The sequence below is a fragment of the Varanus komodoensis genome, unplaced genomic scaffold (assembly GCF_004798865.1).
Source record: "Varanus komodoensis strain SLA01 unplaced genomic scaffold, ASM479886v1 scaffold1, whole genome shotgun sequence".
NCBI classification, from domain to species: domain Eukaryota; kingdom Metazoa; phylum Chordata; class Lepidosauria; order Squamata; family Varanidae; genus Varanus; species Varanus komodoensis.
In genome coordinates this window covers 107,394,602-107,419,195 of record NW_025335268.1, presented here as the reverse complement: position 1 = coordinate 107,419,195, position 24,594 = coordinate 107,394,602, and the positions used below count along the sequence as shown (strand labels likewise).

Genomic DNA, 24,594 nt, shown 5'->3' with positions numbered 1-24,594 from the left:
ATCTGGCCAGGGCGGCTTATTTTATAATGTGTGTTTTAATTAAGATTATTTTATATGGATTTTAACTTGTTTTATCTATGTTGTAAGCCGCCCCGAGGCTTCGGCGAATGGGGCGGCATAAAAATGTTTTAATAAATAAATAAATAAATAAATAGGATGCCTTAATTACATCTTCAAAGACCTTATTCATAAATTTCATTACTTCTCAGCTTCTCCATATCAGCTGTTTTGAGCTTCTTCCCCGAGAACCAGTAGTTATACCAGGTTGCAATCTCTCTTTCAATTGATAATTGAACCAAGATATGCAAACTCTTACACAAATTCTCTAAATGTATGTAATTCTTATGTAGACATTTTTGTTTTCTAAATGATCATCAGCAGTCCTAATTTTGCACTTTATTTTCTTATTTGAAACAGGAGTCATTTCAATTCCTTGCTGTTTTCTGCCAGTAATATGGTATCATATGCATATCTTAAATAACTGGTGTGCCTTCTACCATTTTTTACTTATTCTTCCTCTGATCCTAAAACAGCTTTCCTTATGATATATCTGAATATAGTTTGAACACAGAGAGAAATAAAATACACCTTTGTCTGTTGGCTTTGCCTATAGGAAGCCATTCTCTTACTCCATATTGTGTCCTAACAGACAGCAACAGCAGCTTTTGTCCAAGATACAGGTTACATATCAGGACAATCAAATACTGAGGTGCACCTATATTTTTCAGGACCATACATATTTATTTATTTATTTATTTGGGATATTTCTAACCCCTCCAATCACTCTGCGTCTCTGGATGGCTTACAAACAAAATTCAATAAATACAACAATATAAAAGATCATAACAAATCTTCTTATGATCCACAGTCAAATGCTTTGTTATATTAAAGGTCTATTAAAGCACAGACCACTCTTCTAAAATTCTTTGGTGTGCTCCAGTAGCCAATATATATTTAAAATATTATCTTAAGCATCTCTTCCTTTCAAAATTCAGCTTGAACATCAGGCATTTCTTGCTCTATACAAGATAAAATTCCTTGTTGCAACTCATCACTTCCTTGCATGAAAGATTAGTGAAATTAGACATTACCTTTCTGTGGGCAATTGTTTTGTTTTTCATACTTGTTGCCATATTTTTGCTAGGATTTAAACTGGTTCAGTAGCCACAGCTTGGATAGTTCTGTTGGTTCCCCATCTACCCCAGGTGCTTTATCCTTCCATGTGTTTTCAGAGCAGTGTTTGTGTCACTTTATAGCATTACAGCTTCCTCTTCAAAAGATTTTCCTTCAAAACAGCCTGCCAACTTTTATCTCTTCTGCATAGATCTTCTATATATTGTTTCCACCGTCTTTTTTCCACATACTCTTCCTGGTCGGATGGCATGTTCCCCTATTGGTCTTTCTTAGTTTAGCTTTGAATCTTCTTTGATCTTCTAGAAGAGGTCTCTTGTTTTTCCTCTTTTGTTGAACTCTCCTAGTTCTTTCCACTGGCCATTGGAATAGTCATTTTGTCTCTATATGACAGCTGCTGAAAAGTTGCATTTAAGATGCTATGCATATTTCTGGCATTTTTTGTTTTTGCTTATTTGTTGTTCAGTATCTTTTTTGTTATCCATTGAGGCTCTGTGTTTGCTTGTTTGTTTCTGCTACAGTACTTCCCCCCCCCCCACTTTCCTAAACTGTGTCTATTTTCAGTCCATAGTTCTAGTTCAGTCAACTGAGTTCAATAATGTAAACCTGATCTTTACGCAGACTTTAAATTCCTCAGGAATGTTATTAAAGTAGTATTTTGGCACTGAATTTCTGTTAGTGATCTTTTTTCAGCTTTATTCTTGATTTTTGATATTAAGACTTCACGGTCACTACTGCAATCTGTTCCTAGCCTTGTTTTGACATTGAGAATACAGTTTCTCCATTTTCTGCTTCCAATTACAAAGTCTATTTAAATTCTAAATTGGCCAACTGAAGATGTCGGTATGTACAGTCAACTGATTGGTTGCTTGAAGTATGTATTTGCTATAAACAGATGGTTGGCTTCACAGAATTCTATGTGTCATTTTCCTGCTTCATTTCCAAGCCCTAGTCCAAATTCTCCTACATTTAATTCTGAATTATTTCTTACTTTTGCATTCCAGTCACCTATGATTATCAGCATGCCTTGTTTTGGTGTGTTATCAATTTTGTCTTGGATGTTTGCATAATTCTGGTTGATATGATTCAATTGAATTATAGTACCTTACTGCCTGGGCCTCAGTATTAGAGCCATTCTGCTTCTTCTGAGTAAAACACTTTGGGCATGTTCATGTGTAACAACAAGCCATGGTGAAAACCACTGTACCATGGCTTGTTGTTGAATGGCAAGAAGTGTGGTAAGAATGGTCTTCATGTAACTACAGAGAAAGAATTTGTTTCACCGTGGCTTGCTTGCACACCTAATCCCAATTCCCACTTTGCCACATGGTTTCCACCTTTTTGCCACCAAGTTTGTGGCAAGGAAAGGCATCTGCAGCTGGTGTGGAAGATGAACACTGCTTGTGCAGTGATTACTAGAGACTTGCCAGGAAAACAGGGCTGCTTTCCTGGCGACCCAAGCATTCGTCTTCAGCAGCATCAGTTGCAGCTGCTTAGACAGTGGCTGCTCCTAGCATGTGAGAGGGAGTGGTTCATGCAATGCATGAGGCTTGATTCCTATGCTGAGTGTGCCTGCCAGGAGCTTAGACTCTAGCCCACTGCAAAGCAGACCAGAGTCCTGGGTGCCAAGTTCACGGAATCTGATGGCTCCCCCCCCCCCCCAGATGGCTTCCCCATACATCCCTGTGATTAATTGCTCCATTTCTTGCTTTACAGTTTTCAGTTTGCCTCAATTCATACTTCTCATATTCCATGTTCCAAGTATATATATTGTGCAGTTTACCTGTTTACCTCTTATATGTCAGCCACTAGCTTTGATCTAGTTGTTTCATTAGTGACCAAACTATTCTTACATGTCCTTTGCTATTCTTAAGTAGCTGTCTGGGTGCCTTCTGACCTGGGAGTCTCATTTTCTCATCTTATCTCTTGGATTGTTTCATCATAGGATTTTCCAGGTAATAAGATTCAGAAGTGGTTTGCCATTGCTGTTTTCTGAGCAGTAATAACCAGAGTTCTTGGAGTGTTATAAGCCAGGGCTATTCAGTGTCATTGCAATTGTCTGTAAAAGATCCTCCACCAGTGTTGCCTTGAGTTCTCATTGCTGCCCAGTACCTGCATTTCAGAAGTTTCTCACCACCATCACAGTTAGAGATATCCATTTTCTTCTGCAGAGATGATTGTTACTCCTGAAGAGGTTATGTGCATCTTTGGCTGGTGTCTCAGCTTTCACTATTCCACTTCGGGTAACCCTGCTAGGAGACCAAAGTGGTGAAGGCCTCCTAGTGGCATTGCTTTTGGCATCTCCACTGTCTCAACCATCCTCATCACAAATCTATGAGAGGGTTGCACCCTTTGTAGTCTATGTTTCTGGTTGAGTTTAATGCCGCTACTCAATGCTACAGGAGTATCAGTTCTAGGCATCTGCTGCAGGACCCATCCCCATCCCCTGGCTCCTTCTGTGCTAGCCTTTTAGTTTCAGCTGACAGTTTACAGTAAAATCTCCACTCTCAGATATTTAATGTCTCTCGTTTTCCTTGATAGTTTGTCATTGGGCTGGGCTTCTACTTATTCACCTTCCTCCCACTGTCTGCAAGAAAACAAGAATTATGTGGGATCAGACCAAGGGCCCACCTAGCCCTGCCATCGCTTCAGACAATGGCCAACCAGCCGCCCTGGAGAAAGCCACAAGCGGGCCACGAATGCTCCAGCGCCCTCCCACCCCTGTGGCTGGGCATGCTGCCTCGATCCCATGGGTAGCAGATCACCAGAGATAACCTTCTGCCCCAGGAATTTGTCCAGTTGGTGGCCACCAGCGCCTCTTGTATCCGTGGGTTCCGTGGCTGAACCGAGTGCTGAGCGAAGGAGCCCTTCCGTTTAAGCTGCCCCGGAGCTCACACCACGCAGCTTCATGAGGTGAGCCCACTGGGGTCGAGAATTACGAAAGGGAGTGAATCTATCCCTACCTATAGCAGATTTCTCAGTTTGCTGTTTTCCATGTAGTTGAAATGGAGCGTTCAAAAGTCACTTCAGGGAAACAGAACATATAAAGTACACCTCTTTAAAACTTGGCAGACAGGTAAAATTTCAGCTGTTGGAACTCACTGTCGCAGTTCGTGAAAAACAGTATTTCTGCCTTCAAAAGTATATTTTCTCCCCTTTTTGGAACTTTTTTCCGGGAGTGAAACCATCATGAAGTGCACAATAGCTTTAAAGCACTACGCCGAAGGGCACCTTTGAACCCTTTCGGCTTTCATGGATGTATTCAGTTAAGTTCTATATACCAGCGGACTCCGCCCGGGCTGCCTGCCCGCACGCAAAGGACCCTGTTGCAATTGGGCGCCGGAAATGTTGATTCAAAGCCGCTACGATAGGAGCTCTTTAGTCGAAAACAAACCGCGGCAGGTTACTATGGGGACTACCGAGAACTTGTGCTTGCCGTCTCCGATTGGCTGCGGGGCGGAGCGAATGCCGGCGAGGACGGGCTGTGAGGGAAGCTTCAAGATGGCCGCCATGTAAACAAGCACTGGTCGGTAAGTGAGACGAAGGGGCCGGGGTTCTTTCGATGTGTAATTATTGATGCTAGCTCTCTGAACAAGGCTGAGTGATCTAGGAACGGTGTGTAAGCTGCCTTTGCAGTTTCGCTATGAAATACTCCCTCTAGTCCCAGGCTTATCATTTAGGAAGGCGACTAAGAGCGCGATCCTATGCATGTTTAGGCAGGGAAGGGGGAAAGTCTTACAACTCCCAGCTGGGGAATGCTGGGCGTTATAGGGCTTTTTTTTTTCTTTTTAAGTATGCATAGAACTAAAGCCTAAGAATCCTGTACCGATTTTCTCTGAAGTAAGCCATATAGAGTTCTGCAGGACTTTCTTCCTGATTAGTGGGATTTAGCATTGCAGTCTCGAGCATGCCTTTCCACTGAGAAACGGGTGCATTGGATCTTCCTTCTTTTCAGACCTCGTTTTCAGTTACAGGTTATTGGCAAAGGGCAGTGTCCATCAGTAGGAAGTTGTGCCGGAATACAAAGCTCAGCCTGCCACACCCCTTCCTTGGAAAAATCAACATCTGAGAGCGGTATTCGCTAGTACTGGTGTTTGTATTTTACTTCTATCCAGCTGTAGTACAAGAGGAGTGAGAGCAAAGCTGTTCGGATCAGGCATTCATCTGTTCTGGTTCGTTGTGGTTTGTTAGTGAACACTTCCTAGAGTAAGTCCTGTGAACTTAGAGACGTTCTTGCAAATAACATGTGTACTCTTACGCTAGGCATGATGATAGCACATATTTAAGCCAAGATCTGTTGCATCGCCGTTTACGGTAGGGCAGAATTCAGTTTTGGGAATAAGAGGGAAATGAAAGTTTATGGAACACTTCTGTTTCTAGCTTTCCTTCCTGTTGCAACCTTTCTCCCAGCTGGGTATCCATTCTTCTGTGTACATAAGACTGTGCTTCCTTGCTTTCTGCCTCTAGCTCAGTGTGACAGATATGGTTTAATCACATCACATAGATTTTTCTTTATCACATTTAGTTTAACTTTTTATTATGAGGCATTAGACAGGAAAGAAATTGATGTTTGACTTGTTCCTCCGTAAATAAACATAATTGTCTTTCTATTTCAGCATCTAGAGTTGCTGCTGTTTGCATAATCTGCTACAGAAAAAATCTGTAATAAAATAATATGTTTTTGTTATCTTCTGTGATTTGTAACTGTTTAGTACCTTGCATCCAAAGATTTTGCATGAAACATTTTTTAGAACTTCCAGACAGGTACATTGCTCCAGTGTGAGGCCAGATGTTTTATCACTATTGTGGTAAGTTGTGATTAGACTAGAGTCAGACATTAAATCCATGGCTCAAATGCATTCCTTGTTTGCAATTTCTACAGAACAACAAGTTGTTTCAGCATTCTTAAACAAAGAATTTCATTTTAGAGCTGGGCAGCACTGTGGTTCTGCCATGATAGATGGCTTCCTGTGGATTGGGTCTGTAAGTGCTATAAGGACAACAGCTACCATTCAGTAAATTTTTGGTACTGCTACTTCAGTAAGAAAATCAGACTAGCAAGCAGAGATGATGTATTCTGTCCACAAATAATTGGCTTTATGGGGACATTTCTAAGTGCATTGCAGCCTTAAAAACTGATCTAACAAAACACAATATATGCACTGTGAAGGTTCATATCTAGCATAATCATTCATCACAATCATTGTATTGAAAATTGATAACCTTTAGGGATTTTTAAGGACCTCTAGCAGAATGAGAGGAAATAATTGAATATAAAATGACCAATATCATAATGTCTTGTTATTGTCTAACTTATTTGTCTTATGCCATGTGGAATTGGCCCTGCAACTTTTCTCCACCAAATGATGCTGAGCTGGGCATCTTGGCAGAGTAGAAAGAAGCAACAGGTGTTACGGATGCTTCTGAAGGCTAGTGGGGATCGTTTACTGGGACATTAGAAACAGCTCTGGTCATTCTCCAAAGATAAGGAGCCACAGATAAGGAAGAAGAAAATTGAGGTGGCTTTAGCACCTCCTTACTCCTGAAATCTGGAGAAAAAAGCAATGGGGAGATTATGACATGACAAACCACAGTGGTTTTGCCATCTCACCATGATATTTTGTCATATAAACCCTGTGCATTTGTTTTTAGAAACCACAAACAGAAGCAACCATCTTTTTCATGGTATCTTGGTACCTCAGTGACTTGTTACATTGTCCAAACCTCAAAAACACAACTCAGTATGATACCAAAACCAGAACCAGAGAACTGCTTGGCAAGGATGGTCTGTCACCATTCTTTCCAAGCAGCTATTCAGAGATTGCGAGTAGCTGCTGCAGTTTTGTGCTGCTGTCAAAGGTGACCCTGCTCTGACTGTCTCCTGTCTTAAAGATGTCTTTGGTGCTAGAGTAGGTGATCAGCTGCATTGCACTGCAGAAAGAAAGAGTGTCACTCAGTGGACTCCCCCATTTCCTGTCATCCATACATGCAGCTCCATACATGCAAGTCCTACATCACTGCCTGCTTACAAGGAAGGCACTTGGGTGGGTGCTGGGTTGAGGATACTTCCCTTGCAAGTGGGAGCGAGAAAGGATTATAAGTGGGGGAATCAGCTGAACAGTGCTGCATCCAACTGGGGACTGATGCTCAGCTGATTCTCCTCCAACTTCACATATGTTGGAGAGCAGACAAAGAATAATCTGACCAATTGTACTTTCCACATCCCTGCCCAGATCATTTCCCTCCCCCATCCACTTTTTCCTGAGCATGGATCAAGTATCCACCCTCCTCCTCCGGTGGTCCTCTGTGGAATAGGAGGCAAGGTGCCTGATCAACTGCACTTCAGGGCATGAACCCTCTTTGTGTAACAGAGACTGCTTGACAGCTGTGGCGAGCTGAACTCAGCTCATGATCACAGCTGTCAAAGAGAAGAAGCTCATTCCTTCTAATTGTGTCTCCTGTAGTACTGCCTAGAGGACTGAGGGAGAGGACATGGCAGGAAGAAGCAAAGTTACCACTGTGAGCCTGATGACTTGTCAGGCACATCAGTGTAAAACACTGCAAAATGTGGTAACCATTCACATGCTTGTTGTGGCATGTGAACCCAGCCACTGAGTAGCAGCCAAAGGCCAGTGTCTTTTGATAAAGTGGGACAGAGTTGGTGGCATACCATGCTAAGTATACAAGTCTTTGCTATAGCCACATTCAGAGTTCTGGTCATCCTATATGAAAGAGATATTCATATAGCAGGAATGGCACAGAAAAGGGCAACCAAAATAAATGGTAATGTTTTTAATGTTAAAAAATTAAGACTGTTAGAGGTGGAGGATCCTATCAGGTGTATACATTTTTTCATGAAGGGAAGAAAGTAGCTACGGTCCACCAGTAAAACTGATTGATCTTAAATGGGAAACAGCCAAAAGGAAGACATTTCTTCACATAATGCATGATTTACTTAACAGAGTTTATTACACTAGATAAGCTAGCCACTAGTTAGATGGTTTGAAAAATGTGGACTAGACAAGTTGCTGAGTAGAAACCTATCTATGGTATTGCCTTATCTATCATGCTTATATTGAACTCCATGTTCAGAAGCAGTATGCCATTAGGTACTCGTGTGAAGGACTATTGCCTTCATGTCCTACTTGTGGCTTCCCAAAGACTTCTGGTTGGTCAGACAGGAAAACTGGATACACCTTTGCTTTTATCCATCAGTCATTTGTTTTCTCCAAATATACATATGTCAGACTACAGTCCTATACCTGGAAGTAAGTTCTACTGAATGCAACTGGGACTTACTTCTGAGTAAACATGTATAAGATTGCACTGCATGGTTGAAAAAGGAAGAGTTCTGTTCTTCTTTTTAAATGAGATTAGATGAGTGAACCAATCAAAGCCTTTTCAGTGGCGGTAGTAAAACATTGGGATGTTTTTCCCATGGATGTCTTCCAGACTAATTTCTGTGTCTTTACACTTCCACTGTAGACCTTTGAAAAATGTTGAGGACTTCGTAATCATCTCCTCCTTTCAGTGATAGTTCTACCAATATGTCTTGAACTGCTATTTTATTGTCTTCTTCCTGATTAGTGGTTTTATGTTGTATTTTCATTGTGTTTGTTTATTTTACATATGCCTCTTCATTAAAAACAGAAATAACTAAATAATTCTTCAGGTACATACTGAGCAAAGAGCTTGTGAAATCACATGCTGTTGAACAACGTTGCATATATTTAAAATGCTAGGAAAATGTAGCATTTTATTGAGGTCATTGCAACATGTTTTTTTGAGTTATAGTTCTCTTGTTTAGAGCTTCTATATGAGTATCTCTTCTTTTGGCACAATATGATTCTCTTGCTGTCTTTTGGACTCTGCCAGAAAAATATATGCTTTTACTATTTTCATTGTTTAATACAGTTGTCTAAACTGCCTCTTTCATAAAAGTCACATTAATTCTAATAAGCTTGTGTAAGCCACTTAAAGCATCAAATAAAAATGATTGTTTTTGTAATATTGTATTTTTTATTTCCTTCCTATGTTCAAAGGATGTTTTCACATTCAGTTTTCTTGGATCTTAAACAATCTAAATTCACTTTGACATTGATGATAAATAATAGTGAAGTAAGATGCATGAGAAATTCTTATCCTGGTTTTATCATCAGTGAAGATAATTTTAATGTTGTTGTTAAAGTTTTCTCTATAATAATGATAATGAGCATTTCATCTCTTATACCTAGAGATGTGGAGTGGTCTGTTACCCCCTGGTGTGAATGAAAGTGATGTTGATACAAGTTCTGATGATGAAGAAATATTGGATGGTCCTGGATCAATCTTAAAGGAGGAAAGAAAACAAAAGAACTTTAAGGGCACCCAGACTTCTGACTCAGAAATACAGGGACTCAAAAGTGTCACTGAAACCAAATCTGTTTCTGCAGCAGATGAAGTGCAGAAATCCCAAGCATGTCCTTCTGGAGTTTCTTTAGAAGTGTGGAATGTAGGTTTGATTACATGACTAAAACTAAATTTAGTGTAGTAGCATCTGTTGCTAATATGTAAGCAGGTAATTATTCCAGAAATAGCAAATTGCAGCAAGATGTTAATTTGTTTGTTTGTTTTTGTAATATAACGTGGTTTCCATTTTACGCTGCTTAGCTCTAGAGAAGAAACTTCTGGTTGTGTTCGTCCTTGCCTTGCCGTGCCTTGCCTCAATAGCATTGTTGAACAGGTTGCTTCCAGAGGGAGATGTAATGAATTACCTTGTATGACTTTGCAGCCAATATATAAGTGCTCTCTTGTTTCTCAGAATGGCTTTCATATCTAGAGACCTCATGTAGGGGAAAGCACAATTGAGAGTGCTTGCTTGGATCAGCAGACCAGTTAGATCTGTGGACCTTAATAAAAAACCAGTGGATTGTTTCCAAAAATTGCTCTGTATTCTTTTTTGCCATATCTGAAGTAAACTGTCAGTCTTTCCCATCCATAAGTACTCATACTATGCTTCCTCAATTTATTTAGTATTTTATACCTCTTCTGAGCCTAGAAAGCAGCTCAAGTAGCTCTACGTGTTTCAGTGATCTTTAGATTTATGTTTTTCAAACATTAGACACCCATGCTAACAAACATTTTCATATTGAGATAATGTTCAGTGGAAGATTGGCAGAACATCTGATGGTGCCATATTACAAAGAAAGAAAAATTAAGCAAGCAGAAAACATTCTGTCCAAAACTTTAGCTGTGCTAAAACGCTGTATTCTAGCCTTTATGTATCACATTGAAATTGATGTCTGAAGATCATTCCTGAATAGTTAATGATTCAGAAAGTAAAGCTACCATTATTGAGATGGTCTGTTGACCAAGCCAAGCCTCTTGCATTTGTGAGCAGCACACATAGGGATGATGTGCATCTTACACATGTCCCTCTTGCTCATGGAATAGCTTACCAGTGAATAGAGAAGCCCTTGCTTATAGGGAGTTCTGTGCAGTGTGCATTGAAAGGTCTGCAGAGCTTTCAGTCAAGGTATTTGTTTTTAATGTTTGTAGTTTAGGACCTACAAATACAGCTCTCAGGGCCAGGATACTTTAAAAGATTGCCCAACCATCTACCTGCTTGGTTGCAGCATTCATTAGAAATACACTTACAGTTGTGCTTGTGATATCAGAGGTCTGGTCCATGGAGGACTGGAATGCATTCTTTGGTATCATGGTGCTCACTCTCTGGAACATCCTACCAGTACCAACCAGAGAGGCACTCACCCTTCTGGGGTTGGCAGGGGGGAAGTCTACTGAAAATGCATTTGTTCCAACAAGCTTCCCCAAAACAATGTTCTTGCCTTCTTTGCTCTGATTCTGTGTCTCTTAAGATTATACAGTATTTTATTACAGTTTTATCATAGAATAAATGTCATAACAACATGCTATGCAATAGATAACTATGTTTTCTGAAGTATTTTGTACATTTGACTTTCATATAAACAAATTACTTCATGTTCTCAGTTTGTATTTTGTTCTTTCAACAGAAATTTCAGAGTCTACAACAGAAAAACATTGAAATGAAAATCCAAGTTAAAAATCAGAAAGATAGACAACGAAAGAGAAAGCATTCCAGAAAAGGTGTTCTGTTTTAAATTAATGCAGTTTCCTGGAAATGCTGTTAATGCTTGCTTGAGAACTCTTGTGTGTAAGCAGGTTCTAAAATGGTTTAGTAAGAAGACTGGGTGGCAACAGTGAGGCACATACTTTGTGTTATATTGAATTGTGGGATTTTTTTGTGATTTGGTTGTGATCCAAAGCTATAAAACAGAGGTATCATTCTTAACTATGGTCTTTATCCAAAGAACTGCATTATTGGTTCCAGGCATCCAAAGGCGTTCAGACGTTTTTCTGGAACAGCAGCTGCCATGCTATGTGACAAATCATTACTATATTGGAGCAGAATTTTAGAAGTAGTTTATAGTTAGGAGGATCTCTGCTTCAAAGAAAGGCCTTTGGGCATGCCTGAAATAGTTCTTTGAATGTTGACTCATTTAAGTAGAGCTTTTAATATTCAATGTACTTTTCAGTGTTTGTCATTTACTCTTTCTCTGACCGTATTACATAGGTCATCCTAGTTTTATAGGAGAACTGAAGTAAAAGTTAGCGTTTTGCCCAAGAGCTCTCAGTGTCAGTGACTGAGCTGGGATTTAATTTCAAGTTTTTGTCTTGTACACCTCTAATTGAACCTCAGTGATCCTCCTGTTTATTTTGATTGTAAGGCAATTCAAAAATTTAAATAATTAATGACTTTTCAGGGTGACATTTGAACTAAGGTTTAGATTATTGTAAATTCTTACGTGATTCAGCTCTCTGAAGCTCTGTGCCAGAAACCGTCTCTCTAAGCTCACTTGTCCGCACCATAAGCATTCTGTGTGGAGAAGCGGATTGATGCACATAGATCACCACTGTGGGATCTCTCCGCTATACAGAAGAATACTGTTGGTAGAGTGGAATTGGGATTGGACTGTGTAATACTGTGCTGACAATGATGTGAGGTGTCAACTCTGTGCTGATCCCTTGTTATGGAATAAGAAGAAAGACTATACACTACTTGTTCTGCTTAATGATGAAGCATTCTTTGGATTGAGGCCTTTATACTGGAGCAAGTTTAACTGAAGCCCAAGGAATTGTCTTCTAAGTAAATAATTTGGACCCAGATAGAAAGGGGTTGTATGATGAGTAGCATTCTGTCAATAGCAAACTGTTACTTTTGCAGTTTACTTTCATATGTGTTTATTGAGAAGGAAGTTGCACAGTGTCTAGTCACTTAGGATTGTGTTAAAATATTGTTAGGCTAGTGCAGTCACCATCCATTCCCCTGGAGAGTCAACAATCAGTACAGAGGGATTCTCACTGAGCATAACACAACCTTGTTCTCCACATCTACCTCCACGGTACCCATGCAGCTATTCAGTGCGCCAACCTGTAATAGGGATAAGTAGATGCTTTCAGTTTCCTTTAAAGACAGATATGTGCATAACCATGTATGTATTTTGCTACAGATGGGTAGAATGGAAACAGGTATCTTTTGCAGGTCTTTTTATTCTGGATAATACATCTGTAAAGGAATGTATTAGGTTCTAAGTATCTTGTGTTGATTTAGCAAATGTTAAATTGAAACTATTGTGTGTGTTTTTTTCTTTTCAGCTAAATTGAAGAAAAATGTCCAAGTAACTGAAAGGTATTAAATACTTGCATTTTAAAGTATATTGGCTTTTCAGTTCCTCTGTCAAATTCTTCTGAGAGTCCAGTAGTATTTCTTTACAATATTGGGCCCATTGTGCAATAAATATAATTGTACAATAAAATGAATAAATCTTGTTGCCAGTAAATATAGATGTGGTGCTTGACTATCTTAGGGTTATGCATTTATATAGCAAATATATAAAGTATATATTGATGGTCAAAACTATATTGACGGTCATTGCAATTTAACAACATGTAACCGTTTACAAACAGAATAGCACTCTGTGTAGAAATAGTTGTTTCTTCTAGGTTTAAAAATACTAAAATTATAGTTTAAAGCACATTTAGATAAGGAATGCCCCTTTTTTCAAAATAAGAATCCCATGCAACTGTTTTCTTTTGTTGTTTCTCATTGCAGCCAACCATCCATGATGGAAAGTCAATTGAAAGAGTTGACTCAGTATTTTGGAATCAATGATAGATTTAAACCACTTGCAAGTAAAGAAGCCCCTCCAAAGGTAACTCTACAGGACGCTTGTTTAGATTCTATCCTATAATTTATTAGTATGATTTTAAGAACAGCTTGAAAATGATTGATTGTAATAATATTTATACACATAACTCAGTATTGCTCCCCACCCCCTTTGGCATGAAGTTCTTCCATAGAAGCAGGGAGTGGAACCTTCCATTGGCTATTGATTCCCTAGATGATACACTGTAGAGGTTATAGTGCACTTCCCTGAAGTTGTAAACATCCAGAGGATGAAAGCCCATAGGCAACAACGTATTTCTATGCAAAATTCCTAACTTTTCAGGTCAGCATCAAATTTCTCATTTAAATATGAATGCTTTGCTGTTTTTAAAAAGAAAAATAGGCAAAATATAATACCTTTGTATGATCAGCAGTTACATACTTTCTTAAAATATCAACTTAACAAGGATATTTATTGAGAACATATTTTTTTCTGTACTACATGTTATACTCCCTTTGTTTCCAAGTATTAGCACATATCAAGGTGGCTGCAGCTCCTAGCACCACCAGTTCAAAGTATTGTTTAGACATTGAATCTTTTCTTGCAAAAATCTTTTTTATTGAAGGAAAAGACGAGAGTTACCCATGGAAGATAACTTCTGGAGCACCCCCAAAATTCTATGAATGAGGCAGGGCAATTGCCTACTCAGACATACTGCAAGAGCATTACTTACTCTGTTGCTTTTCACTGTATGGTTCTCATGATAGAATTTGTTTGGGAGTTGCAACCACATCCTCTAACCTGAAAACCTTTGTTTCTCATTCCCAACACCTATCCAAGATTATGTGGGCAGGGTGTGGTAACTATATTGAAAGGTAGAGCCTATAGAGTTTCCTTATGACATTTTAAAAATACATTTTGATGCTGCTTTAGAAATTTTGAAGTCAATCAAGATCTGACTGAAGTTACAAAACAGTAGGAAGAAGTTCACATTTGAACTAATAACCCAGTACTTTGTTGCGATTTTCTAAATTCCCATCAAGAATAATTGTATGGTCCCTGGAGAGTGTCTCTGGACTCTTAGGATTTTTGGATTCCCCCTCCTAAAGTTGTAGATATTTCTACAATGCTGGGCTGTTGATAGTCACATAGTCGCGCCCGACCCATCATGACTCCATAGACAACATTCCTCCAGGCTCTCCTGTCCTCCACCATCCCTTGGAGTCCACCCAAGCTCACACCCACTATCCCAGTGACTCCATCTAGCAACCTCATCCTCTGCTGTTCCCTTCTCCTTTTGTCATCGATTGTTCCCACAATTGGGGACTTCTCCAAGTCCTTCCTTCTCATTAGGTGGCCAAAGTATTTAAGTTTCATCTTCAGGGACTCAAAGATCTGATCCCCTCCATGTGTCAGTTGCTGCAAAAAGAACTGTAGTCTCCACCTTCTGCAATTGCAAAAGAAGCCTTGGACAATGTAGAGGTCAAAAAGGGGGCATTTAATGGGAAGGGACTGGACAGACCAGGGTGTGAAAAATCCTTTAGCTTCCACAGCCCAGCTCTAAGCAGTGTGCCTCTTCTGTATGGACTCAGGTGCCTGTCTAGAGGAGTGAAACAAAAGAGGGCTGGGGAGATGGAAATCATGTACATTGCTCTTCCTTAACTGTGGGCAGTAGCCTGGTAGGACATTGCCTACTCAGAAGCCTCTGAGACTGTAGGTTTCCTTCTAATGGGCAGCAGCCCAATAGGGTCACACCCATAATTGTCCTTTGCTATCATGTCTATACTTCTCAGCTCTAAGAGCATTATTTTAAAGAAAGATCCATTGGGCTGGGACCAGAACAATATTTGTCATTATCCAGTCATAGTCAAATGAATAAGAGCTAGATTTATCATGATGAACTTAACTCCATTTACCAACTTCGTCTGGATTCATCCCATTAATTGGAGCAGAATTGCCTTCTATTAGGTGTTTAGGATAGGAGTGTAAGAATTTGAATCATCCTTGCAGGTTACTAATTAAGGCTTCCTTTGATGCTGTGCATTGCATTCTTTTATTTCTATACTGTCTGTAGCTGAAGCTCTCTGGGATATAAAAGAGGATATAAAAACAATAAAATACAATACATAACATAACATTAAAACATTTTTAAAAATTAATTAAAATAGCATTAAAATACATTAAAATACAATACAAAGACCATGAAGAAAGGCAAAAGAAAAAAAAAATGTTATTGTCAAAAACAAGTCCTAAAATGTTTGCTTGTAATAAATATTGCTTAATAGCCAATAACAATATATATTTTCTTTGGCCAAGATAATAAGATGAGATGATGTTCAAAGATATATAACTATGAATATACCAAAAGTAAATCTTACCTGGTGAACAACTCTTTTTAATTAGAAGATGACATTTTTCTAGTGAAGTCTTGACACAATATCAACTTGTAATCAGCATTCTATTTCCTTTTTTCTATTATTCATATATATTACAACTAGAGGGTTCAATAAAGATGAACCGAGAGTTTCAGGGCAGAAATCTATTACAATATTATTATTGCATTCATTAGTGGTCCTTCATTTGTAAATGTTAACTCAAGACAAGTTAGGATTTGCCTGTACTATTAAGGGTCTTTCTTATTGCTTGTTTTTAGAGATTAAAAATGTAGCCCTTTCTTCTCTTACACTTGACAGTTTGCAGGCTTGGATTCAGTAATATAGTGAAATAGTGGGGTGGCAGCATGCCAGAATTCAATTTTTGGATAAAGATAAGATCTAAGGATTGCAAAGACACAGTGGTAATTGTCATTCTTCATATACTTTGACACATACACATCATATTTTATTGAAGGAAGCTCCAGGGATGAAATAGATAAATCAGATAGTGAGATAAAATTTTATTGTGACAGGCGTAAACTAGTCCATGTAATTTTTTTAAAGTGCACTATTTAACAAACATATAAGGTGGAACTAATACAACAATTTGTTGTGAGGCAGCCATTCTCTGAGTATTTAATGATACTGTCATTTCAAATACATTTCTGTGTTTGATTTGTTATACATGGAAATTAAAGCTGTGTGAGTGAATATTGCATTGCAAATGACACTTTACCTTGAGCGCATGTTTAAAATGTTCAGTTGGTATTAAAATGAAAACTTCTATTTTTCATTTGATATCTCTTCTAGTCTGGCCTTGAAATCAGCATAGACAGATCATTGGCAGAAGGAGATATTGCACAAGCTGAGAAACTAAGTGATAGATTAGCTACTCGAGAAGTAAGTTGAGCTTTTTGTATGGTTTATTATATGGCTAACATGTAAGTTTACACAGTGTTTTTTGTTTCCTAATCCTTTAATCCTTTTAGGCAACACTCCTCACCCCAGCATAGTATTTGTGGGGTGCTCAGAGGAGGGGTGGTATTGGAGAAATGTTACAGATATATCCTACTGTTGGACAGACCTCATCATGAAGTCATGGGTGGGTGGGGGACGGAGAATGATGAAAACAAATGCAGGAAAGTGGACAGAATCTAGGGAGACAAACTCTGCATGAGCAGTTGGACCTAGTGAACTTGATGGTTGATTGAGGATCAATCTCCGTTCCTCATTCTGGATCTAAAATTCTTAAACTTGGTACATTCTTAAATACTCTAAATAACTTGCTGTAAGTACTGTGTTATGGAACTTGCTATTTAAGAAAGGAGAAAAAATCAGCACCATCAGAAAGGAACAACTTGTATATTTGTTGGAATCTACTGCAGTGCTCTCGGTGGGCTGTGGTTGGGATTGTATCAGTTCAAGGTGAAGGTGGTATGGGGTGGTTTGATAAGCAATCCCTCATATAGGGTAAAATGTTCTTCCTTAGGTGTCACTTGCTAAAGAGACTGGTTTAGACTTCACCTTGACTTGCTACTTTTATGTATGCAGGGAGCATTTTCTTATGTGAGACCATTTAAACATTCAATCCTAAATCTGTAACTGGAAGTGGTATTTCCAGAGAAACCTTTGCTCTTTCTTTCTACTTATTTTTTAAATTTTACATCATTCCAGAATAGTATATTTGAAGATTATGTCCTCAGCCCGCAGAAGTTTACACTCAATTCTGTTAAAATCAGAAAACCTGAACAGTTTCTCAGTTTGAATCCTTTATGAAGAAGAAATATTTAGTGTAATATTTAGTGTAATTTAGTGTATTTAGTGTAAAACACAAATTTTGGTGCTTTTCATTAAAAGTATTGGTAAGCATAAGTTTGTAAACTGTTTGTGTTCTGCGTGCGTGTGCATGTGTGTGTGAGAGAGCGAACACACCTTAAGAAAGGGAAAGTTCCTTACTAGTTCTCTCAGTTTTGACCTTTTAAGTAATTGTGTTGTTTACTGATGCCTGAACTCAGTACTGTATACAGGTATACACAAACCATGCACAACTGTAATTCTCTTCACAAACTAAGTGGCGATTTACATATACTTTAAATGTATATGTACATTTTTAAAAATATTTTCTTTAAAAATATTTTAAATAATAAACTTGCAGAATGTTAGGGTGCCATGTTCTCTATCATGTTCCTGAACTTGCTGCTGATCTGCTGTTCATTGGGCAGAACGAGAAGGAAAGAGTTACTTCCTGGCCCCATCTAATTTTCTTCTTACACAGATCTTATTCCTTTTTCTTCCTTTCTTTCTCTCTGTTCACACCCATTATCCTTTCCCTTTCCCTCCCTTCCTAGTCTTTGCTCTTTCTCCCCAACTCATCCTTTATCTTATAGTTTCCCCCTGCTTCCAGCCTCTAGCTCATCTTCTCTCTCCCACTTTTTTTGCATGTTCTTTTTTGCTGCTAGTGTCTTAGTTTGCTTTCTTCTGTTCCCTCTTTACTGCCTTGCTGTTTTTCTCCCCTCCCCTCTTTTGACCTAGCCAGGCCCCATAATAGGCAGTATGTAAACAGCTACACCCATGCTGGGAGGGGGTGGTTTACATAATTGAGCAGTTTGACAAATTCCAAAATATGCTCACAGATCCAAAATATTGGGAATTCGTGACTTAAATATATTTTAGTCAGTTTTTGTTATCACCATGTCCTTGAAAACGTACAGCTGTTAACCCCCCCCCCCACTACCACAATTGAACTACTAATATTTCCTTCTCCTGTTCTTTCCAGGTTCCCAATATCTTAGTTCTCACTATTGCCATCATTCCTTAACTTATAAACTATGTCTTCCTTACCACTTTGTGATCAGTTAAATAAAACCAACACCATTAACGTCTCAGCTCCTGAGTATTATTCCTAAACTTAAGCCCAATTTGTGCTGAGTACAAGACCAATATCTTGCTAAGATGTACAGAAGTACATTTTTCCCACCATACTTTTACATGACTTTGTTTGACCTTGTATGTAAAAATTGTTATGGAAATGAACCTGATTAATCCTCAGGCATGAACATCCCCTCCCTTGGCATGGCCACAAGGAGAACATTGGAAACTTTAATGTCCTGGTTTCAACTAAGCAGAGTTTATATTTATATCCAGACTAGGCCAAGCTGTAGTTAAGTTATAATTTGTTGGCCATGGCTTGTCCCAATAAGCCATAGTTTAAACTAACCCCAGTTCTTGATTCAGGCATAACAATGATTGGTTAGTTTAAACCAGGAAGTGGATGCCTCAATTTTTCTATTAGTACAAGAAGGAGAAAAGAAGCACTCACACCAAAAGTTTGAAAAAAAATTGTAACAAAAATGTTGAACTATGGTTTAGGATTAGGTCTGAACTGCAAGGTTGGGTGAAGCACCCTTGAGCACTAATATGATGCAAGTTACAGGAAACAGCCACTTCTCTTTAGGAAGCAGCCTGTGACTGAATCTGTAGGCTGGTTGCTTGGAGGAAAGGCAGGCTGAGTTGTGAGGTCTAAGAAAGACCAAAGATATGGTCTTGGATAGGACACTCAGAAGGAGATTCTGTAAGCTCCAGGTAGGTTCATATCAGACATTGCTGCCCCAAGCTAGGTAAGGCTGTACAAGTCAAAACTGACAACTTAAATATGAAATGTATGAATGGACAGTAAAGGAACTGAGATGAAACCTTTGGGGAACTTCCCAAGTTCCTTCCTTGATGTGTGGGTTTGGGAACAAGACCTGAAACCCCCAATCTTTAAGGATATAGTTAACTGCCCTTAATGCTAGATGAGACTGTTTTATTTTTATTTCTCATTTTTAGGTATAGAAGTGAATACTGACCAAATGACAACTTAGAAAACATAGAAAAGATTAACTTACGGATATAAGATACCACCCATTCGTATTTCTGTATTAAATAAAAAAGGTGAACTTAGCTGTATTTGAGGGTGTAGTGCTTTCAGAGTCTGATAAAATAAGTGTTCAATGGATGGGTGTTCTTTGGAAATCAGGTGTATAGGTTTTTGATCAGTGGTAATTTCTTTTTCAAGAAGCCATAACTGGAACCTGCTGATAAAGCCTTTGCTTTGAGGCACAGATCCCAGAGTTTTATAGCTGTTTCCTCCCTTAATAAGTGAAACTAATTTTTTGATGTATAACATTCATAAGCCTGTGAAACTGATAGAGCAGCATCAGTATTTAAGTGAGGGTGGGGAGAATAAAGCCAAAAATAAAGTGATAGCTAAGAGGAGACTATGAAAACATGTCATAAAGCGTCAGGCAATACCAAAACATAGCTGTTACACTATCATCATGTCATAAGGAAAACCAATTTTCACAGGATAAAATTGCCTTAGAACTTAATGGACTTGAGGGATACATATAATCAACTGAGTAGAATGAGAAATATATGTATTGAAATGTATGGGTATATTAAAAGGTATGCTGAAAGATAACTTCGAACAGTTCTTTATTATGGTGCAGTATGTCCAAATTGCTGTGGTTACTATGTAATGTTGATGCACCAGGGTATGTTAAAAGTGTTTTGCTAGCCATAGGGTTGCATTATAAGAAATACTCACTCACTTGAAAGATTCTTAAATCTTCCATTTTTTTGGGCTCTCTGGTATAATCTCCCATTATTTCACTAATTTCCATTTCTCCCTGAGATGATAGTGATTTGCTAGATTAGTGATCATGCTTGGGATGCTCTGTATTGAAACCTGCGAAATCATGGCTGTATTCAGGCATGATGGAAAGGTAGATTTTTTAAAGAATCCTTGTTATTGAGCAAGCCAGTGAGCTAGTGCAGTTGGCTTGATCACTCCTGCTTGGCTCTTATTGTCAGTGTGAAAAGCTCAACAAGCCAGAAACGAACTGTCCCTGCTGTCAGGAGAAGTCAGTGGGAGTGATCAAGCCATGTGCACTCATGGGAAGCCTTTTTTTTTTTTTTTTAAGTGGCTACATGTGAACCAGTGACTACATGTGAATATCTACCTATACTGTGGATTATATTCTCCAAGGCTTAATTTTGTTTATCAGAAAGTTCAGTTGCATTTATAAAGCAGTTGTTGATAGTTGTAAAGTCGTCCCCGACCCATCAGAACTCCATGGACAACATTCCTCCAGGCTTATAAAGCAGTAGGTAAGGTTATGTGTCAGGTTTGTGAATGTTTTTGTGGGTGTATCCAGTCTCATGACAGTGCAACTGCAAAAGCATTTGGTGAGTGTCTTCATCCAAAGCTTTCAGGAAGTCCGGCTATATAATGCCTAAAGATTTGTCTTTACCTTCATGTTTGATTACTTTCAAAGAATTCTGCAAGGTTGATGGAACAAGACTTTTCTTTGAAGAATCCATTCTGATTGTTGTTCAGAAAAAGTTTTTCTTCTAGCTTTAGTAATGCTTTCCACAAGTTTATTTTATTTTCAAATTTATATGCCACTCAATAGACCAACAGAACTCTCTAAGTGGGTAGGACTATCTGTTTAGCTAAGACAGTGCCATGAAATGGTTCTTTGCATTCCATTTTGAGGAGGTCTATAAAATGGAATGCAATCCTTGGCCATCAGATTACCAGGCTTCCTTAATTAACATTTAATTGATGAACAAACAACCTCATATAGATGACAAGGTAAAGAAATAACCCAATAAAGGATGACGTTCAAGTTTTCTTTCAAAATGTGCATGGATCAGAGAAGAGTTAGTTCAGTGATTTTAATTAATGGTCATCTGTGAAAAGAGTAAGTTTTTAACTTTGTTCCGGTTTCATGTCTGCTCTTGTTCATAACAACCTGAATGTTAAAATGTTCTCACACTCTTTTTTTTTAGCCTCTCTGAATTATCCCAAGCCACATATGGTTAGGGCATCCTTTAATACAAGATGGGATGGGGCATAGGGGACTGCATGAGATAGAAAATGCCCAGAAATGATGGGCTGTCTTGCATTTGTAAGCACTTTATGCTTGCACAAGAGCACCCTTGGATCCAAGCCAATGTTAAGAATGTTCAGAAATTAAACTATATATAAATAACATAGGCTTCATTTTAATCTAGAGCGTTACATAAAATTACAATTCAACATATTTACATAATTTTTCTATGTGCTAAGAAATTCAGAATACTTATATTCAGCCTGTATTCAGAGTACCCATAGTCAGCTGGCAGTAAAGGATGTTCCACTTTGAAACCTATAGAATGTTTATAACAAGCTATTAATGTTGTAACTTTGATTAATTTTCACTAAATAGAAAACTATTTCACCATTAAAGAACATTTTTATATCTCAGAGAAAAGTTCTTGACTGGCTTGCTAAAACAAAATTTAGGCAGTCATTTATATTTTTACAAGTTATGAACAAACTGACACCATTTGGGCATATTTTATCATCCTTCTTTCATGCAATATGGCTGAAGCCTGTGGCCATTTTGTTTTTGTAAGGTTTGGCTGCATCCACTCCATATCAGGTCAATTCCGTAGGCGCTAAACAGTTAATTTGGCCTCTGTTTGCTATAACACTGCCCCATCACATTCCCAGTGGTGTCATCAGAAGTTCAACAATATCTAGAGACCTTCCAATATCAACTCTCCCATTGTGAGCCTCCACATATTCCCTCTTCCCAAACCTTTTCTAGCAAGGCAGGATGCCGTGCTTGGCCATGCCATTGATGTAGAGAAATATCCATGATAGTGTGGATTCCATTTTCTTGGATTATGCAAGAATGGAAGAATTTTGCACCTAGAAAGTCTGCCTTATCACCACACAAGTCTACCTACACAGGTCTGCCCCAATCTTCCCCACATGAGAGGGAGGTCTGCCTCCCTCCTCACAATAAAAAGGGCTACTGGTGGGTTGGGTTGACTGGGGTTGATACCACTGAACCTTTAGGAAAAGACACAAGGTTTGATGCTCTGCTCATGAACTGCAAGTTGTATTCCAAGCTTGAGCATTATTTTAATATTTAAACAATACTGTTCTATTTAAAGATAAATTCCAGAATTAGAATAGTGACTTGTTACTGGTATCTTTAAAGCAAGTGACAAGAATTTTAAATCTAGGTTGCTTAATATTAAAAGTTCTTCACTTAGTCTCTTACTTAGTCATTTTGTTCTGTTGTCTATAGGTGCTTCCATACAACACTTGTATACTGGAATCACTGTGCCTCAAACATGGAAATTTATGAGGAGTTCAGAGGACGGTGTCTTAAATTTGTTGCCCTTCTGTGTTTTGTACTGCTCCTTACATTTTTTCTTGTAACAAAAAGTCTCTTTAAAAGGAAAAGGACATACAAGTGCACAATACCTCTGGTGACATCAAGAGCCTTCTGACTGGAAGCACCCCTAGAAGTAGATTAACTAGAGAGAGAGAGATCCTGACAACATTGGATTTTATTGTCAAAGACAATGGAAGATGTTGTATAATAAAGAGACACTACAGACACAATCCTATGCATGCCTACCTAGAAGAAAGTTCCATTCATTCCCATGGAGCTTACCCCCAGGAAATGGGTGTAGGTTTGCAGCCTAAATTACTGGCACTGATATTATTCTCCAGATAAGGACTATATTAAAATTATAAAGTTTCTTGAAAGTTATACAGTTTCTTAAGTATCAGCCCAGTAGGTTTTTTCTGAGAGGTTTCAGAAACTAGTTTATAGAGTGGTCATATTTTCTTGTTTACATATTTGCATGATTAAATATAATTAAATAAAAACCTAGCTTTAAAAGAAACTCCTATCTTTTTTTATAATATTGCCAAATTGATATGTATGCACTTCCATCCTTCTAAATTTGTTCCATTAATTTCCATTGCCTCCTGCCCACTTTTGCTAGTACTTAAATAAGCAGAAATATACAAAAATGTATTCAGTCTTAATGATTGTGTGCACTAAATGTATAGGAGGGGTTGTTTATGTTTTCAGAAAATATCCCTTCTGATTTTTTTAAAATGCCAATTTAAAGGGAATTAGCAGCTATCAGTTCCTACGGAGATCTTTTTTTTAAATGAACACATGGGTCTATCTAGGAATTCAGCTGCACAAGTTCAGCTGAAGAAGAATGAGCAGAGCTTTTACACAGTCTCCACTTATTTCAGTAACACTTATGAAGATGAACCTTGTGGAGTGTTATTTAACATAAAGACAATATACTAGGTGTGGATGTCTGTATTGCCTTTATTGAACATAGTAAATAGTTCCAAAATTTCAGGAATTGGGTGCTCAAAAAATTAAAAAATTGAAAATAATGTTGAAGTTCCATTTATAACATCAGAATTCTTTTTATAACTTCAAAATTCCACTTAATATGGAATTGTTTTGGAGAAAAAATAGAGATGAATGTGTTGCATTTGTTGCTAATTTTACTCTCTTCCTAGTAAAGGTGTTTCTCAGCTTGTCTTCATTGAGGTTGTTTTGTCTTAACCTTTACTATACAACAAGGGTTATCACCTAGGATTATATTCATATGCTCTCTTAATTATGTATATCTTCTTTTTAACAAACCTTAAAAAAAGATTTCAGATGTTACAAGTCTAATTAAAGAGACAAAGCACAGTTTATACTGTAGATTTTTTTCTGCAGTTCAATTAATCAGCATGTTTTCTCTTTTAATTAAAACCATTTTAGTAAATTAAAGCCCACAGCAAAACACATATATAATTTGTTTGTAATTAGCTCTTAATTGGTGGTAGTTGAAGCTTAGCACCCTTGGTTTCTTTCTTCATGATTGCCATTTTATTAGCAGCCAGTCATTAATTAATCTTTTTTTCTAATTAGCTTATAAAACTGTTGATGGCACATTATTGTAAATGTGATTTTAAGTTCAAAGCTTGTTAATAAGCTTTCTTACTTAGAAGAACAGAGATAAAGAAATTGCTGAAAACAGTACTACAGTTCTTT

General features: G+C 38.1%; 1 protein-coding gene across 3 annotated transcripts in view; it reads left to right on the top strand.

Annotated features, from left to right (window-relative positions):
- The first annotated feature begins 4,623 nt into the window (after positions 1 to 4,623).
- FAM204A (family with sequence similarity 204 member A) overlaps positions 4,624 to 24,594 on the top strand; it is a 31,716-nt gene continuing 11,745 nt past the window's right edge. The window contains exons 1-7 of one of the 3 annotated variants that reach the window (XM_044439705.1): positions 5,100 to 5,337; positions 9,366 to 9,622; positions 11,145 to 11,238; positions 12,808 to 12,841; positions 13,265 to 13,364; positions 16,505 to 16,594; positions 22,822 to 24,485. In XM_044439705.1, the coding sequence (XP_044295640.1) occupies positions 9,368 to 9,622; positions 11,145 to 11,238; positions 12,808 to 12,841; positions 13,265 to 13,364; positions 16,505 to 16,594; positions 22,822 to 22,881 (633 nt within the window). In that variant the 5' untranslated portion in view covers positions 5,100 to 5,337; positions 9,366 to 9,367 and the 3' untranslated portion in view covers positions 22,882 to 24,485. Of the gene's footprint in view, positions 4,662 to 5,099; positions 5,338 to 9,365; positions 9,623 to 11,144; positions 11,239 to 12,807; positions 12,842 to 13,264; positions 13,365 to 16,504; positions 16,595 to 22,821; positions 24,486 to 24,594 lie in introns of those variants that run through there. The other 2 variants (XM_044439699.1, XM_044439692.1) reach the window with 2 other exon arrangements.